Raw genomic sequence first — 19082 nt, 5'->3', positions numbered from 1 at the left:
AGGATAGATCACATCTTGGGTCACAAATCAAGCCTCAGTAAATTTAAGAATATTGAAATCATATCAAGCATTGTTTCTGACCACAGTGCTATGAGATTAGAAATCAATTACAGAGAAAAAAATGTAAAAAACACAAACACATGGAGGCTAAACAATATGTTACTAAATAACCAAGAGATCAATGAAGAAATCAAAGAGGAAATCAAAAAATACCTAGAGACAAATGACAATGAAAACACGACGATCCAAAACCTATGGGATGCAGCAAAAGCAGTTCTAAGAGGGAAGTTTATAGCAATACAATCCTACCTCAAGAAACAACAAACATTTCAATTAAACAATCTAACCTTCCACCTAAAAGAACTAGAGAAAGAAGAACAAACAAAACCCAAAGTTAGTAGAAGGAAAGAAATCATGAGATCAGAGCAAGAATAAATGAAATAGAAGCAAAGAAAACAATAGCAAAGATCAATAAAACTAAAAGTTGTTTCTTTGAGAAAAAAACAAAATTGATAAACCATTAGGGAGAAAAAGAGGGAGAGGACTCAAATCAATAAAATTAGAAATGAAAAAGGGGAAGTTACAACAGACACTGCAGAAATACAAAGCATCCCAAGAGACTACTACAAGCAACTCTACATCAGTAAAATGGACAACCTGGAAGAAATGGACAAATTCTTAGAAGGGTATCACCTTCCAAGACTGAACCAGGAAGAAATAGAAAATATGAACAGACTAATCACAAGTCATGAAATTGAAACTGTGATTAAAAATCTTCCAACAAACAAAAGTCCAGGACCACATGGCTTCACAGGTGCATTCTATCAAACATTTGGAGAAGAGCTAACACCCATCCTTCTCAAACTCTTCCAAAAAATGGCAGAGGAAGAAACAATCCCAAACTCATTCTATGAGGCCACCATCACCCTGATACCAAAACCAGACAAAGATACTACAAAAAAAAGAAAATTACAGACCAATATCACTCATGAATATACATGCAGAAACTCTCAACAAAATACTCGCAAACGGAATCCAACAACACGTTAAAAGGATCATACACCATGATCAAGTGGGATTTATCCCAGGGATGCAAGGATTCTTTGATATATGCAAATCAATCAATGTGATACACCATATTAACAAACTGAAGAAGAAAAATCGTAAGATCATCTCAATAGATGCAGAAAAAGCTTTTGACAAAATCCAACACCCATTTATGATAAAAACTCTCCAGAAAGCTGGCATAGAGGGAACCTACCTCAACATAATAAAGGCCACAGCAAACAGCATTCTCAATGGTGAAAAACTGAAAGCATTTCCTGTAAGGTCAGGAGCAAGACAAGGATGTCCACTCTCACCACGATTATTCAAAATAGTTTTGGAAGGCCTAGCCACAGCAGTCAGAGAAGAAAAAGAAATAAAAAGGAATCCAAATTGGAAGAGAGAAAGTAAAACTGTCACTGTTTGCAGATGACATGATACTATACATAGAGAATCCTAAAGATGCCACCAGAAAACTACTAGGGCTAAGCAATGAATTAGGTAAAGTTGCAGGATACAAAGTTAATGCACAGAAATCTCTGGCATTCCTATACACTAATGATGAAAAATCGGAAAGAGAAATTAAGGAAACACTCCCATTTACCACTGCAACAAAAAGAATACCTAGGAATAAACCTACCTAAGGAGGTAAAAGACCTGTACTCAGAAACCTATAAGACACTGATAAAGAAATTAAAGATGAAACAAGCAGATGGAGAGATATGCCATGTTCTTGGATTGGAAGAATCAGTATTGTGAAAATGACTGTACCACCCAAAGAAATCTACAGATTCAATGCAATCCCTATCAAATTACCAATGGCATTTTTTTTACAGAACTAGAACAAAAAATCTTAAAATTCTTATGGAGACACAAAAGACCCCAAATAGCCAAAGCAATCTTGAGGGGAAAAAAACAGAGCTGGAGATATCAGGCTCTCAGACTTCAGGCTATACTACAAAGCTACAGCAATCAAGACAATAGGGTACTGGCACAAAAACAGAAATATAGATCAATGGAAGAGGATAGAAAGCCCAGAGGTAAACCCATGCACCTATGGTCAACTAATCTATGACAAATAAGACAAGGATATACAATGGAGAAAAGACAGTCTCTTCAATAAGTAGTGCTGGGAGAACTGGACAGCTTCACGTAAAAGAATGAAATTAGAACACTCCCTAACACCATACACAAAAATAAACTCAAAATGGATTCGAGACCTAAATGTAAGACTGGACACTACAAAACTCTTAGAGGAAAACATAGGCAGAACACTCTTTGACATAAATCACAGCAAGATCTTTTTTGATCCACCTCCTAGAGTAATGAAAATAAAAACAAAAATAAACAAATGGGACGTAATGAAACTTAAAAGTTTTTGCACAGCAAAGGAAACTACAAACAAGACGAAAAGACAATCCTCAGAATGGAAGAAAATATTTGCAAACAAATCAATGGACAAAGGATTAATCTCCAAAACATATAAACAGCTCACGCAGCTCAATATTAAAAAAACAAACCACCCAATCCAACAATGGGCAGAAGACCTAAATAAACATTTCTTCAAAGAAGACACACAGATGGCCAAGAGGCACATGAAAAGCTTCTCAACATCACTAATCATTAGAAAAATGCAAATGAAAACTACAATGAGGTATCACCTCACACCAGTTAGAATGGGCATCATCAGAATATCTACAAACAACAAATCCTGGAGGGGGTGTGGAGAAAAGGGAACCCTCTTGCACTGTTGGTGGGAATGTAAACTGATACAGCCACTATGGAGAACAGTATGGAGGTTCCTTAAAAAACTAAAAATAGAACTACCATATGACCCAGCAATCCCACTACTGGGCATATACCCAGAGAAAACCGTAATTCAAAAAGACACATGCACCCCAATATTCACTGCAGCACTATTTACAATAGCCAGGACATGGAAACATCCTAAATGCCCATCATCAGATGAATGGATAAAGAAGATGTGGTACACATATACATTGGAATATTACTCAGCCATAAAAAGGAATGAAATCGAGTCATTTGTAGAGATGTGGATGGACCTAGAGACTGTCACACAGAGTGAAGTAAGTCAGAAAGAGAAAAACAAATATCGTATATTAACGCTTATATATGGAACCTAGAAAAATGGTACAGATGAACCAGTTTGCAGGGCAGAAATTGAGACACAGATGCAGAGAACAAACGTATGGACACCAAGGGGGGAAAGTGGCAGGGTGGGGTGGTGGTGGGATGAATTGGGAGATTGGGATTGACGTGTATACACTAATATGTATAAAATGGATGACTAATAAGAACCTGCTATATAAAAATAAAATAAAATTCAAAAAAATGTATCATGTAGAAATCTTACTTGGCATAGTATGCCACAATAAAGCAAAAACATGTACTTATACAAATGAAAAAAAGAAAAAAAGAAAAGGATAAAACCTGAGGCTCAGGGAAAGTTACCCCAGGTCATACACAGTGAGGAGAATATAAGACTGAAAACCAGACTGTCTGAACCCAAGGTGTGAACTCACAGCCACTACATTCCATAATCTATGAGCACGTTCTTTTTTCTTTTTTACTCGAATTATCTTTGTCACTTTGATCTACCCAATAGCAAAATGCAATTCTAAACAACTGTGTCCATGTGTGTCTTTTTATCCATCCTTACCCTGTCTTTTCTTCGGCATTCTTATCCGGGAAACCTCCGTAGACACAAATGTTCTTTATATTTGATAGGAAGCAAAATGGGAGAGTGACTTGAAGCTGTTCCAAGTGACACCGTGAGCTTCTGCCCAGGGCGTGCAGAGACTTGTCACTTCCTTTTCCTCTAGTACAGAACAGGGTCCCATGAACTCTGATCCAGCCAGAAACCAAGTCATTCTCCATTTCTAGCATTCTGTAGCAGAGGGCTGTTAGGGCACTCTTCGTTATGTGACCTATTTCTCCCACCCAGGACACCAGACCCAACACTCTAATCTCCTGTGTGTGTGTGTGTGTGTGTGTGTGTGTGTGTGTGTGTGTGTGTGTGTGTGTATCTGGGCACAACAACGCTCTAGTGGAAGGCTCATGTAAAGACAACTTGAGGGAAAACCAAGGACAGACCTACTCCAGTGTGAAGGAACGTCTACACAGAAAGGGCAGTGGATGGAAGAGCAGACCCCTCCCAAGCTCTGTGGACATGGCCCTTGGATCACAGGGCGTGTGCTCCTGTCACCCAGAGGCAAGCTGGCACCATGCAAAGGCAAGATCCTTGCTTCACTTCGCTGAAAAGCAGAATCAGAAGTTTTGCCCCAACCAGCCAATGTAAAATGTGTTTTGAGGCCCATGGCTCTGGGGAGCTGCCACGTGAAATGAGTTACCAAGGCTCAGAGTTGGGGTCGGGACCCACCGAGAGTCTGCAGCAGAGCACAGCCTGCCGGACAGCCAGGAGGCCGCTGGTCCGGAGGGCAGGGTCCAGAGGCATCGTGTGTTCCTGGGTCGCGCAAACCTCACCTCAGTGCCTGGGAAACTGACAGCAGGAGAAGGGTTCAGATCAGCTCTGGGAACGCCAGAGTTTTCTGGAAAACCCGCTGAGCTCAGCATGCATGCAGGTATTTCAGCGCTCCTCCGGCTCTAACGAGAACTCCTATTCCCAGCCTGGGTTCGCCCGAACAATGTCAAGTCAAACCACAAGAAAATCTGTTGTCACTCAAATTGGTACTTTCCATACATACTTTTCATACAACTGAAATATTACATAAAGTCATGAACTGTTAGTTGTAAAAGTAGAAGTTGGACGCAGACTCTGATTCCCTGGCTACCTTGGTCTCACCTTCCAGGGGATGTGAAGCTCGGGTCCCAGCTGCTTTCTGAGGGTGTGTGCCTTGTGGTCAAAGCCTTCGCCACTGGAAGAAGTACTCGTGCGCCCGATCCACAGACCACTCTCGGTGCACCTCCCCGTGTCCTCGTCCACACCAACGCTGTGAAAAGTTATGTGTTGGAATGACGTTTTAAAGTGCCCTGTGCAATTAAGTTCTAAAGCAAGGGAGCTGGTTTTCCTTCAGTGTATATATGAAACTCCCAATAAATTTAAGGCCTCTGGGTACGTTTGGGGGAGGGGGAGGATGAAAAAGAGGAAAGTTTTGGAAAGGAACACTTCAAAAAGGTGAATCTGAGGTGTTTTTCCTCCTTATAAGATTTTAAAATGTTTTTATAGTTGGAAAAAGTCTACAAATCAAAAAATACATACTGGAAAAAAAATGCACACCAATTCCATAATCCCTGGTACCCAGTTTGCACCTCACCTTCCTAAGGAAAGTACTCCTTTTAAGTGATGATCGCAAAGTGTCACATACCCCCTTCCCCTTGCCATGTGTGTTAGCGACGTGAAAACATGCTGCCCTTTACTTTCGGTCAGCTGCCCCTCAAATGCAGGATTTTGCACTGAGTTTCCATTATGTGGCTCTCTATAGTCGTTTTAAAGCGTTCCCCTGGGTGCCCTAGTTTGCCTGTGACGCTCTTAAGAAAAACATATATTCCTGAGCCCAATTCAAAACCAAGACACATACACAGTACATGTTGTTCAGATAATGGTTTGGGAAAGTCGCACATCCTTACTCAATTTGTAAAGCAGCATTAGCTACACAGCCTCTGGATGTATTAACAGTGCAACGAGTAGCATTCATTAACGGCAAAATGAAGTTCAGGGAAAATAAATTCAGAGATCAGCATCACCCGGGGAGGGTCCTAGCAATGCCTTTCAAGGATCAAGCCCTCCACACCTTTATCAGGCAGAGAACGTTACCCTTCCAGCTCTGCACCCTTGACTGGGAATGTTCCTGGGTAAGGAAAACGGCCAGAGCAGGATAAGGTTAACCAACAAAGAAAAAATCCCAGTGCCTGGCCCGTAGTAAGCTTGGTAGCTAATGAAACCATTTCACGCTGTACAAACATCAGGTAGCCTGTGGCCTGAGGCCAGTGAGTCACAGAAGCTATGTTTAAGGGGGCAGCTGTCACCTCTACCACACGTGCCTTTCTAAGCCATGCTTTTCTCCTTTCATCTATTTTTAAACCTTTCACCCTTGTCTACATTTTAGTCATTTAAAACACTGGACTGCTGGGCTCGCCTAACATTCACTCACCACCATACTGGATATGGAAGGAAGCCTCACGGTGAGAGCAAGAAACGGAGGCAAAATTAATTCCCCAGAGAGTAGTAGTCCTTCCGAGGCACTCAGGAGAGTTCGGTAGCAGACACAGTCATCTAGGCAGTTGGGTCATAAAGGTACTGGCACTGACTGAGCGCTGTGCTCTAACACAGCGTGTGTGGCGGCACAGGGCATGTGCCCTCCCAGCAGCCCTGTCCAGTGGCTCCCGCGGCCGCCAGCGCGCCACAGGCTCTGTCACAGACACAGGTGCCAACAGCGGGCCAGACATTTCCACTCACTGTTCACTGGTTTGTGTAATTTGAAATTATGTAACTGGCATCAAGGGCTTGGGAATAAATGCACGTACTCCTGGAAAGCTGGAGAGGGGACCACAGGACAGCGCCCAGGTCTGAGGGTGAGCATGGGAAGGACACCGGCCCGTTTTGGGCAGCATCAGCCAATGGGCTGCTTTCTAAGGGGGCCGTGCCAGGCAGCGGCGGCAGCGGCGGCAGCGGCTGAGGCCGAGTGAAGCCTGGACCATCGGTACCCACGATGTCAACCAGAGACGAGGTAGGGCCTGGAGCAAGTGCTGACAGGGGCAGAAGGACCACAGGGCCAAAATGCCTGCTTCCTCGTTCTCAAACGAACCAGGGCTGGGCTCCAAAGAATAAATGCCAGAAGCAGACTCTGGAACTGGTGAAGAAATCACCATGGTCATGGATAGCGATTCAGAGCACCTGCTTTGTCCTGGGCCCTTGGTTTACGGGATTCGAGCGCGTAACCTGGATGAAGCCAAGCCCCTCTCGGTCCATTCGTGACTGGGACGTGCAGTCCGAGACACACGAGACTGGCCGCCCAGGAGCAATTGGAAGTAACTGTTATCCTGGTTTCCCTCTCTTGAAGCTAGAGAGCACAGTCACGCTCTGTTAAGAGCACTGTTAAGCTCTCTAAAATCTCCTACCTTTGTTCCACGCAGTCTCTCTCTCTGAAGTTGCTCCCGAATAAGCCCCCTCCAAGCTCTCCAAACCCTCTTCAACACCGGGTGGATCCTCTGCCCTCTCTCTGCCTTTCCCCTTTCCTTCCCATCTGTTGTGGCTTCTCTCCACAAGGAATCCTCTGCCCTTTCTGCTGTAAAGTCTCCCTGCCTGTGCTTCTCCAGTTTCCCCCTCACACACGGCCTCAGGGAACAATCAGACAGAACTGTAAGGGGGGGGGGGGATACAAAGATCACAAGACAGAGAGACCGCAAGAGCCTGTGAACACAGGTGGTCAAGCACTTTTAAAGGTGTGTACTGTCTCATCCATCTTCACGATGACCCTCAGAGGTAGGTGATCCCATTAAACACACGAGAAGGCAGAGCTGAAAGGCTCCGTAACTTACCCAGTAAGTGGAGAAGTCAGGATGCAGATCGAAGCAGCTGCAACCTCAAAGCCCCGGCCGTGACTACTATTTGACGCTGCCTTTTCTGTAGAGGAGCTGGACAGCATAAGGAGCCGTCTAGTTCCTCACTCAGGTGGTTGGGGTTCACAGCTAGAGCTTCATTTCACTTCTCCCTGGATTTAAAAAACCAACAACAAGAACTGCTGCAGGAGAGGCCCAAGACTAGAGCAGAGTGAGGCAGGCTATCCCCGCGAGGCAAGCTTAGGTGAGTTCTCCGTACCAAGTCTCTGCCCCTGTTGTCCTCCAGTTTTCTGAATAGCATATGCAGAGCAGTTGGACACTGGACCATTTCTACATCCCATTTGCTTGTAGAAATCAAGCTTTTAAGGTGGCATCAGGCCCCCTAATCCAGGGCCCAGAAACATCTACAGGTAACTGACATTATGATGACATGACTATAATTTTAAAAATTAATATAGTAATAAATATTGTCTATTAAAGTGATTTAGACTGGTGGGAGAATGTTAATGCTATATTTTATAAGACAGTGGGATCAACGAGGGAACTCATGAACTCATATTAATCATCTATTGTACTTGGGAAAAGGAGGGAGAAAACCCTCAAGTGATTATATCATTTGCTGAGAAACTGATTGGAACGTTTGGTTTTGATAAAATAACTAATTTGAAGATTGGAAAGTAGAAGGGGAAACAGGCCCCTCTGAGAAGAGAGGATTTAGGCTCCCTCGACGTCAAGCCTGGGATGCTCTTAGTTAATGGTTTAGGAATGATGCGGCAGCGTCAACGCCCCACGTTTACAGCAAGCGCTCCACACGTGAAGATAACGGAAGGTTACAGTGATGAGGTGGGAGACCACAATCTGTGAGAGCATGAAAAAAAAGTGGTGGATGAACTTCTGTGCTAAATACACATTCAGAAGAGACAGTCTAAATCTCATATCGTCATATCTGCTTTAAAAGGTTTCATATAATAGTAAAGTGAGGCATAAACAAATAAGTAGGTTGGTAAAAATACCAAACTGTAGATCAAGAGTTGAAAGCTGCAAGCTAGGAAAGGGGCTTAAGTGTGAGCTGCTATAAAAAGACTTTTAGGCTCCGTGCTACAGTAGCCAAGGAGAGCTGGCTACCACTATGTTCTTCCTTCCACTCTTCCACTATTTCCTCTTTCTGCAGAGAGAAAGAGACAGAGAATGAGAATATAAATTGTGTTCGTGTGTGTGTGTGTGTGTGTGTGTGTGTGTATAAAACTGTGTAACAATGTTATACTGACCTATATTCCCATGGCCACATCCTGGACTTTGTCAATTCTCAAGACAACCTCACCTGTAAATCTTCAACTCCAAATCATCCATTCTCAGACTGTAACGTCCTATTTTTCCACTTCTTCCTGTGCTTCACTCCCACTAACACTGTTTTCCTACCTCTCTGAGGTCTCCCTTCCTAATTCTCCCAGATTATCAGTAGACTTCTGTTTTACTTCCCTTCCAGCCCAGCCCAGACTGCATGGCTGTTCAGATGAATTACAGTCCTATAATATATGTCCTCTGTCCTACATCCTACGCCTAGGTTATTGAATGATGCTGGAGAAAAGCTCGCAATAACGCTCTTAAAAGATAAACGGAGGCATTTACAAGAGTCTGTTTGAGCAAACATTGATTCATATCAGGCGGCACCAGATTGAACATGGTTAGGAGGTTCCACCGACAGGAGCCGGGGGGTTATAGAGAAGATGTCACCAAAAGCGGGGTCGGGCTGCTCGCCACTCAGAAGCCAACGAAGAGGCAACGTTGGTGGAAAGGAAAGTCTGCTTTATTTTGGATGCTGGTAACCGGATCGGGGGTGGGGGGAGGGTGGACCCCTGTCCAAGGGCCTACTCCCTCCCACACCCCCCTGACAATCAGGGGACAAGAGCTTTTATAGACGGAGAGAGGGGGCTCTGTGCAGAAACAGCACGGTCAGCTCTGACGGTCATCTTGACATTGGTCGCGCGGTGGTCTGACCAGAGTCATCTTGATCGTTTAAGTACAGTTAGTCTTTAGTTCCAGGGTTGGTTTGTTCCCATTTCTTGGAGGCCAGCTCTTGGAATTGTGGCAACTTCTGTCATGGCTACAGTCAGGTCATCATGTGGTTAACTTCTCCCACCTGGTGGGGCTTCAGTACCTACAGGACAGCTCACAGGACATGGCTCAGAACAGTATCTATAGCCCTTGAAGAGGAACTAAAGGTCCTTGACTTTGCTTAATGACTAAACTATTTTTATTTAGTCTTGTTGGACTGTTTTCCTTTGTTTCTGCATTTTCTCCCTTCTCTGATTAAACTTATTCTTTGGCTAAAGTGTTTCCACAGACAAAAGGCAGGCTGAGAACATGGGGGGCAAGCACCATAGGGTCCTGCTCCGTTTCAAAGAGGTGGAAGCAAAGCAAGGAAGTGACTCGATTGGCCACAGCTTAAGTAGTTGCCTTATTTGGGAAAGCCTAGCTGGTGATTTGTGATTGGTTGTTTTTTAAGTTGTATTTTCTCAGGTTCAAGTGCATTGACTCTAGCTGAGGTTTTGCTTTGCTTATGAAGGCTACCAGGGCATTAGAACCACCTCACCTAATGGCCTCCTTGTTTAATTATGTTAACAATGCAAAACTCACACGGCGTGAGCTCCCCTAAAAGGCCCTGTTTCCTTGACTCAGAAGAGAGTAATTCTTTTGATTTATTTTTGGCTGCACTGGGTCTTCATTGCTGCGCGTGGGCTTTCTCTAGTTGCGGCGAGCAGGGGCTACTCTTCGTTGCGGTGCGCGGGCTTCTCATCACAGTGGCTTCTCTTGTTGGACAGCATGGGCTCTAGGCACGCCGGCTTCAGTAGTTGTTGCACACGGGCTCAGTAGTTGTGGTCCATGGGCTTAGTTGCTCCTGGACCAGGGTTTGAACCCATGTCTCCTGCATTGGCAGGCGGATTCTTAACCACTGCACCACCAGGGAAGTCCAAGAATGGAGATTTTAAATGGGCATCGAAAAGAACAAGGAAGTGACCTAATTAGAGAGAGACATATTTAGATTGCTGGGCAGTGAGAGGATCCGGTTGGGGCTAGATTTATGATGGGTTCATTTGCCTTGTTGCACACATATTCTCTCCAGCAGGGCTCAGTTAGAGGTGAGGCCACGGGGAAGACAGAGTAGGTTATGGTTTTAATGGATGGATGTCATAAGGAGGCTTAAGAAACCGCTGTAAGGCCAGCAGGTCCGGGGAAGGGCCCAGGGAGCCAGACGGAACCTCGCCAAGGAGGCTGATGCAACCGACCGGTCTTCCCGCTCCCCGAGGGGCGGAACCAACGGCTCTGAGGCTGATGCAACCGACACCTGACATTGCCACAACACCTGAAAGATCACCCAAAAAGGGGGCTGCTTCACACAGCAAGCGCCTCCCCTGCGTCCACCCCGATAAATTTTGTTCGCGCCTGCACCCGGGCGCGACTTCTCTGGCCCCTTTCTCTCGGGCCAGTGAACCTCGCCCGGGGAGCGTTCCCAAATAAAGCTCATTTAAGCTCTCCTCCGTTTTTGGTGCCGTTCCTTACATTTGGTGCCGAAACCCGGGAGGGGTACCCAGCCCCACAAATTACCGCGGGGCCACCCCTCCCGACCGGGGACCTCTGCTCACCCACTCGATCTGGCAGAAGCGGGGTAAGTCCCTCCTTCGTTCCCCTTGACCCCCGGGGGCCCTACCCACCGGACTCCCTGTCCTTAACCGCGGCCGCGTCAGGGACTCCTCCGTCCTCCCTCCGAGCCTCGGGCGATTGTGGAGACGTCCCAACCGCCTGACTGCTCTCGGATCCGCCGTGACCAGAGACTGAGACCAGAGACGTCTCTCTCTTTCTCTATTCACCCGGGGACAGACCGGAGGTCATGGGGAATCCAAACCAGATCCTAAGGCACCCCTGGGGTGTCTCCTGGCCAACTTTACAAAACTCGGCTTTTCTCAAGATCTCCGCAGCAGGCGGCTCGTATTCTATTCCACCAAGGTCTGGCCACAGTACCCTCTAGACAATCAATCTAAATGGCCTCCTGAAGGGACTTTCAATTTCAACATCCTCCGCGATTTAGGTAACTACTGCCGCAGGACGGGTGAATGGTCCGAGGTCCCCTACGTCCAGGCCTTCTGGTATTTACGCTCCTGCCCTTCCCTCTGCGTCGATTGTTCAACTTCCCAGATCCTTCTTGCCAAACAGACATCTCCTACATCCAAGCCCCTAATTTCCTTTGACGATGACCCCTCTCCACTAGCCGACCCACCTGACTCTCTCGCCTCTCCCCGCTCCAGAGCTCCTCTCCAACCCCCACCCTACCCTGGACCGGCCCCTCTCCCTCCCGAGCCCACCCCAACGCCCCCCACCACTCCCCCACTCCCCCCGTCAACCTCCCCCTTGGCCCCCCCTTCCCCCGCTTCCTCCCCCTCCGCCTCTCTCTCTTCGCCCCTCTCCTCGCCAGTCAGCTCACACGCCCGCTCACACCACCATGACTCCCAGGACCCAGACCTTCTCTGTCCCTTAAGAGAGGTGGCCGGAGCGGAAGGATTAATTAGGGTTCATGTTCCCTTTTCCCTCCAAGATCTCTCTCAAATAGAAAAGCGATTAGGCTCCTTTTCTGCCGACTCCTCCCGCTACATCAAAGAATTTCGCTACCTCTCTCAAGCTTACGATCTAACCTGGCACGATATCTTTGTGATCCTATCTTCTACTCTGACCCCCGACGAGAGGGAAAGAATTCTAACTGCTGCCTGAAACCATGCAGATCAGGTCCACCTCACTGATAACTCTATGCCCGTCGGAGCCACTGCCGTTCCTGGCACCGATCCGGGCTGGAGTTATCAGGACGGCCAAGACGGTCACCACAAACGCGATCTAATGATCCAATGCCTCTTGGCTGGTATGCAGGCTGCCTCCCACAAGATTGTCAACTTCGAAAAGCTAAAAGAGATAACCCAAGAGCCCAATGAAAATCCAGCCGTTTTCCTCAACCGCCTTACAGAGGCCCTAAGTCTCTACACCCGCTTGGACCCTGACACCTCCGCAGGCGCAACGGTCTTGGCCACCCTCTTTATCACCCAATCAGCCCCTGATATCAGAAAAAAACTTAAGCGGGCAGAGGACGGCCCCCAGACTCCCATCCGAGACCTGGTAAAAATGGCCTTTAAAGTCTACAATGCCCGTGAGGATTTGGTAGAGTCCAGACGACAGGCCCGGATGCACCAAAAGGTGGCCCTCCAGACCCAAGCCCTCGTAGCCGCCCTGCGCCTGGCCATCTCCCATGGACAACATCCACGGGACCCGCCGAAGGCAACCCCACCAGGGGCCTGCTTCAAGTGCGGAAAAGAGGGGCACTGGGCTCGCCAATGTCCCAATCCCCGGCCTCCTTCCAAGCCCTGCCCTGGCTGCGGGCTAACAGGCCGTTGGAAGAGTGGCTGCCCTACGGCCGGCCCTCCCTCAGCGCCTCCACGCGGAGGGCGGACCGACCCGACGGCTCCACCACTCAAACTCCTGGGATTGGCTGACGACTGACAACACCCGGACTGGAAGACCCCCATCACCCTCGCCGAGCCCAGGGTAACGGTACAGGTAGCGGGTGAGTCCATCTCATTCCTGGTGGACACGGGGGCTACCTATTTGGTCTTGCCTACATATTCCGGGCCAGTTTTTCCTTCCCAGATCTCGGTTATGGGCATCGATGGTAAGCCGTCCTTCCCGCTCCAGACCGGCCCCCTCTCATGTTACATTGAGAGGCTCCCTTTCACTCATTCTTTCTTAGTCATACCATCCTGCCCGGTTCCTCTGCTAGGTCGTGATGTTCTCTTCCAATTAGGGGCCTCTCTCCAACTTGCCAGGCTTGATCCTAAGGCCTCCTCCTCTCAACTCCTGCTCCCCCTCCTCAGTCTGCAGCGGAACCCTCTCCCTCCTCTCTTCCTCCTCCCATCTCCCCCAACCGGATAGACCCCCAGGTCTGGGATAGATCAAAACCCATAATAGCGACATACCACCCCACGTCCTAATCCGTCTAAAAGACCCCTCTAAGTTTCCATCCAGGCCCCGAGTCCCCAGCTCTGAGACTCATCTAAGGGGCTTGCAACCTATTATCACCAGACTCTTAGACCAGGGGCTCCTCGTCCCCACGGACTCTCCCTGCAACACCCCCATCCTGCCTGTCCGCAAGGCCTCAGGAGTTACCGCCTGGTCCAGGACCTCCGCTGATCAATGAGGCGATAATTCCCCTCCACCCAGTTGTGCTTCCCGCCAGCTCACTGGACGGTTCTTCCCCAGGGCTTCCGCGACAGCCCCACCTCTTTGGCCAGGCTCTGGCGCGGGACCTCGCTTCCTGCCCTCTCACCCCCAGTATAGTCCTCCAATACGTGGATGACCTCCTCCTCTGTAGCCCATCTCTCAGTCTCTCAAAACAGCACACTGCTGACCTCCTCAATTATCTTGGCTCTCGGGTCGCTCCAGCCCAGGCCCAGCTGTCTATACCCTCAGTAACCTACCTGGGAATCCACCTTACCCCCACAACAAAGAGCCTGACAGCCGAGTGCACCCAGGCCATCCGCGACCTCCAACCTCCAGAGGCAGCTGACCAGCTTCTCTCCTTTCTGGGCCTAATAGGATTTTCCCGACGCTGGATCCCTGACTTCGCTCTTCTTGCTAAGCCCCTATATTTAGCTGCTAAAGAAACCCCCAAGGACCCCTTACCTCTCCCTCCACTGTTCGACGGGCCTTTCTCACCCTCAGAGACACCCTGATATCCTCCCCTCCCCTGTCTCTGCCTAACCCAGACCGTCCTTTCCACCTCTTTGTAGATGAACGGATCGGAATAGCTACTGGACTCCTTGCCCAACCCGTAGGGCCTTCCTATCGCCCCGTGGCTTACCTCTCCAAACAACCTGACCCAACCATTCGGGGACGGCAACCACGCCTCCGAGCTGACCAAACACTCAAACTGACCCTGGCCCGCCTGCTGACGGTATTCTCCTCCCACCGACTGGCCGACCTCCTCGGCCATAAGGCTCTCTCTCTCGGGCGCCTCCCGCATCCAGGAATTCCACCTGCTGTTCATTGAAAACCCTGCTATCTCCCTCGACCTCTCCCCCCCACCTAAACCCGGCCTCCCTCTTGCCCATCTCTGACACCGGGACCTCCCCTTCTCACTCCTGCCCCCAAGTCGTAGAGGCCCTCAGCCCGCCGAGGGAGGGACTCTTTGATACTCCACTGTTAAACCCGGACCGCACCCTCTTCATAGATGGTAGCTCAATACTCGGCCCCGACGGACGCCGCCGGGCGGCCTACACGGTAGTAGCCATCTCAACCATTATCGAGGCCAACCGCCTCCCAGAAGGGACAACCTCTCAAAGGGCTGAAATGATCGCACTCAGGCAGGCCCCCGACCTCTCTAAGGGCCGAAGGGTCAATGTCTACACAGATTCAAATACGCCTTCCCGATCGCACACAGCCGTTCGGCTCTTCGGAGGGAGCCCGGATTTTTGACCACCAAGGGCTCCCCGGTGGTCAACGCCTCCCTCATCGCAGAACTCCTGGATGCCCTCCAGCTGCCTGAGGAGGTGGCAATCACCCACTGCAGGGGCCACCAGCCTCCCTCTAACCCAACAGCACACGGTAACTCAAAGGCTGGCTCCGTGGCCCGCAAGCTCGCCAAAGAGGCCCCTCCAGCTCCGATCTTGTTCCTCACCACCTCAATCCGACCCGCATACGACCCCCACGAAGAGACAGCCCTACTATCCAAAGGGGGCCACAGGACCGAAAAAGGATGGATTTTTATGGACAACAAAGTTGCCCTCCCTTCAGCCCAAGTGGCCAGCCTCCTAGCAGACATCCACAAGTCCCTATACATTGGCCCGAAGGCGATGTTCCATTTCCTAGATCCCCTCTTCTACATGCCTGGACTCAGAGATGCCATCTCAAAAACTCACGTGGCTTGCCAGACTTGCGCGTCCGTCTCTCCACAAGGCGGCCTACGGCCCCGAATCCCTGCTCACCAGATGCGCGGACACCAACCTGGCGAGGACTGGCAGACTGACTTCACCCACAGGCCCCCCTGTAAACGCTTCCGGTATTTGCTCACTCTCATTGACACCGTTTCAGGTTGGATCGAGGCCTTCCCAACGGCCCGAGAAACGGCAGACGCGGTCGCCACCATCCTTCTCCAACATATCATCCCCCGATTTGGCCTGCCGATCTCCATCCAGTCGGACAACGGACCCGCCTTCGTCTCTCAGGTGGTTCAACAGGTTCCTCCGCAGCCGCATACAAGAAGTCTCTCGGGTGGCGGTGAATCAGATGCTCCTCCACCCACATGCCTTACTACCCAAAGAACCCCCCGCTGCCGCCCTCCCCTAACCTCCGGACCGCTGGCCGCCCGACTCCCTTCCGGCGCCCCTGTACAGCAGGAAGTAGCCAGAGACCAAATGTTGCCCATTACACCAAAGAAGTCGGGATGTAAGGCCAGCAGGTCCGGGGAAGCGCCCAGGGAGCCAGACGGAACCCCCGCCAAGGAGGCTGATGCAACCGACCGGTCTTCCCGCTCCCCGAGGGGCGGAACCAATGGCTCTGAGGCTGATGCAACTGACACCCAACATAGCCACAACACCCGAAAGATTACCACAAAAGGGGGCTGCTTCACACAGCAAGCGCCTCCCCTGCGTCCACTCCGATAAATTTTGTTCGCGCCCGCACCCGGGCGCGACTTCTCTGGCCCCTTTCTCTCGGGCCAGTGAACCTCACCTGGGAGCGTTCCCAAATAAAGCTCGTTTAAGCTCTCCTCCGTTTTTGGTGCCGTTCCTTACAACTGGTAAGAGAATGAATGAAAAGATGGACTGTACAATCTAAACTGGTTATGGAGGAAGTGAAGACAGGAGACGGTTTAAGGAAAAGTACACAGGCCAGTGGACTAAAGGTCGTGATGAGAACAAACAAGTAAGTTCAATGGCCAAATCAGAAGAGCAGTAATTGTTATCAGAGTCTGGAGGTTGGACTGTTGAGAGTGATGAAAAATAAGAACCAGGGTGTGACCCTGGAAGTAGGGGCTAAAGTGTGGTGAAAATCATTGACATGAGGAGGTCAAGAAACAGAGAGGCCAGACACCCTTCAACACCCCAGTGTGATCAAGGTCTCCTCTTGTACAACCTCCTAAACGTTTCACGTTTTGCTTTCTTATTTAAGTCATCAGTCTACCTGGAAGGGATGTTTATGTGTGAGATTACCATTTTCATTTTCTTCTCTTTGGATAACCAGCTGTCCTTGGGCCATCTGTTGAATAGTTTAGTCCCTAAATATCCCTTGAACTCATTCCTTCCATGCTGTTCCCGGTTCTGCTTTACTCAGTTCTTATCACCTCTGGCCTGATGTGTTGCAGTTCCCACCAGTCCCCTCTCTCCACAGTCCTTATTCTATTAAGTTGCCATCAAATTTATCTTTCTAAAATACAAATATGACCATGTCACTCTTCTGATTAAAGTGCTTCAACAACTTCCTTTTCTTACCTGCAGAATAAAAGCCAAACTCCTAAGCCTGCCATATTTAAGATGTTTCACAATATTTTTCTTTACAATATTTCTTTCCTTAGCAAGACATCCTCATTCTATGACATTATCCACATTTGTACTCAAAGGCTACTGTATGAAAAATGTTCAATTCAAATTACATTTTAAATCTTTCATCAGAACTGTTAGAATTATAACTGATAGATTAAAAAAGTTCTAATTTATTTGATATTTATTTGGCATCTACCATGTATCAGGCACTGTATGATTTTATAAGATTCTTCCAGAGTTTACAATCTAAAGTAGGACAAAAAGCATTAATACAAGTCTGTGAAAAAGGGAAGAATACAAGTATAGCAACAGACATTTGAGTAAACAACTATGAGAGTTCTGATGAGGGAGAAACGGCATTTTGCTTGACAGAAATCAGTGGAGGCTTTGCAGAAAAGTTAGCTGGGTCATGAAAGGTGGATAACAGAGTCAGAGAAGGAGGTGGGAGGGCATTCTAGGTAGAGTAATGGCGCCAATCAAGGCAAAAGAAGTGGGGAAGCGTGACCTTGGACTACAGGATGGAACAGGAGAAAGATGAATGGCTAGAAAGGTAAACTGAGGCCAGAGCACAGAAATCCTTCAAGGACAGGTTGAGAGACTGGGCTCGAGTTAGCTGGCATTGGGAGTCAATGAAAGTCTCTACTGAGGGACTGATATAATGAGGTTGTGACACGATGGGGTAGCCTGGAACGCAGAGATTAAGCCTCGAGGGTGCACGACAAGCTAGGCATGACGCGCTGCTGGCCTGTCTCCGGAGGCGGAAGAGCCACAAGGATGCAAGAGGAATTTCAAAGCAGAAATTTCGAGCAGCTAGATGACCAAAGCAAGGAGGGAGAAACAGGTCTAGCTCAGCTCCATTGAATAAAAAGGCAGAATTTCATGAGAAATTCCTGCATCTGATTAAGTACCATTTATATTTGCATTTGCCACAGTGGAATTTCTCGGCCCTTCCTTTTGGTGACTTAAAAAGCATTTCATATTTAACATCATTCTCATAGTCTAACTTTACCTGTTTAGATTAACGGTTTTATTCTTATTTCCCTCCTCCCCCTGCTCCTCCGTGTGTGCAGCTTCTACTGCGTATGGTGGGGTCACCAGACCAGGAGCTCCAGGAAGCCGCAGCTGGCTGTATATCCAACATTCGCAGGTTGGCTCTTGCTACAGAAAAGGCGAGATACCACTGAACGGACATTATAGCTACCAAATGTTACACGACACAGGCCATGTCACTCCCAGGGCCGGGAGGCCTCAACTGGGAAACATTTCATAGCAAATCCTTTACAAACAAATGTCTGAAAACACAGGAATTTAGAAATGCAAAGGATGCTGTTCATCCAAAAACCGTGTGGGTGTTTTTGTTCTATTTTAGGGATACACCGTGTAATGACACGTAAAAGCCAATATATCTGTGATAATTTTCCAGGAATTTGAGAATATACGTATACAGCTTGTGTGTGTGTGTATCTATATCTATATATACATATACTGGCGATGCTTTTGTTTGTGGTGATTTTAATAAAGATATGACCTTCCCGTTGTGCATTTTTTAGAGTCATTCATGAATGTCTTTAGAATTCCCTTTCTGTTAAACCAATCTAACTGTCTTGACACTATGGTTTTGTTTGTTTGATCGCCTGCAACCCACGGGAGAGCTCTGAGGAGATGTGCTGATTTCACAAACTGTTATGGAATAGAATTCAGAGTTAAGCAGCTGGGCTGAGAGAGAGAGCATCCCGAGGTCATTCCAAGTTTCTCCGAAAACTATCAAACATCTGAGAAGACAACGTATAACTGGCACTGTACCAGATAATGCAAATCACAAAAACAAGCAATGAGTGAGGTTTTCACTTTTGGATTTCCAAAGTATAAACAATTAGATGTTTTATTTCCCTCACAGGATTCACCAACACTTTTACTGAAAGA

At 48.1% G+C, this 19082-nt stretch overlaps 1 protein-coding gene across 4 annotated transcripts in view; it reads left to right on the top strand.

The window, feature by feature from the left end:
• The window catches only part of ODAD2 (outer dynein arm docking complex subunit 2), a 210928-nt gene extending 192227 nt beyond the window's left edge, over positions 1-18701 (top strand). For all 4 annotated transcript variants that reach the window (XM_030832309.2, XM_060291557.1, XM_060291543.1 and 1 more), the window contains one exon: positions 18230-18701. In XM_030832309.2, the coding sequence (XP_030688169.1) occupies positions 18230-18343 (114 nt within the window). In that variant the 3' untranslated portion in view covers positions 18344-18701. The remainder of the gene's footprint in view (positions 1-18229) is intronic.
• Positions 18702-19082: the final 381 nt, after the last annotated feature.

This window comes from Globicephala melas, chromosome 2, assembly GCF_963455315.2.
Source record: "Globicephala melas chromosome 2, mGloMel1.2, whole genome shotgun sequence".
Lineage (NCBI taxonomy): Eukaryota > Metazoa > Chordata > Mammalia > Artiodactyla > Delphinidae > Globicephala > Globicephala melas.
The sequence above is the reverse complement of the archived record's forward strand: the minus strand, read 5'-3'. Positions and strand labels throughout refer to the sequence as shown.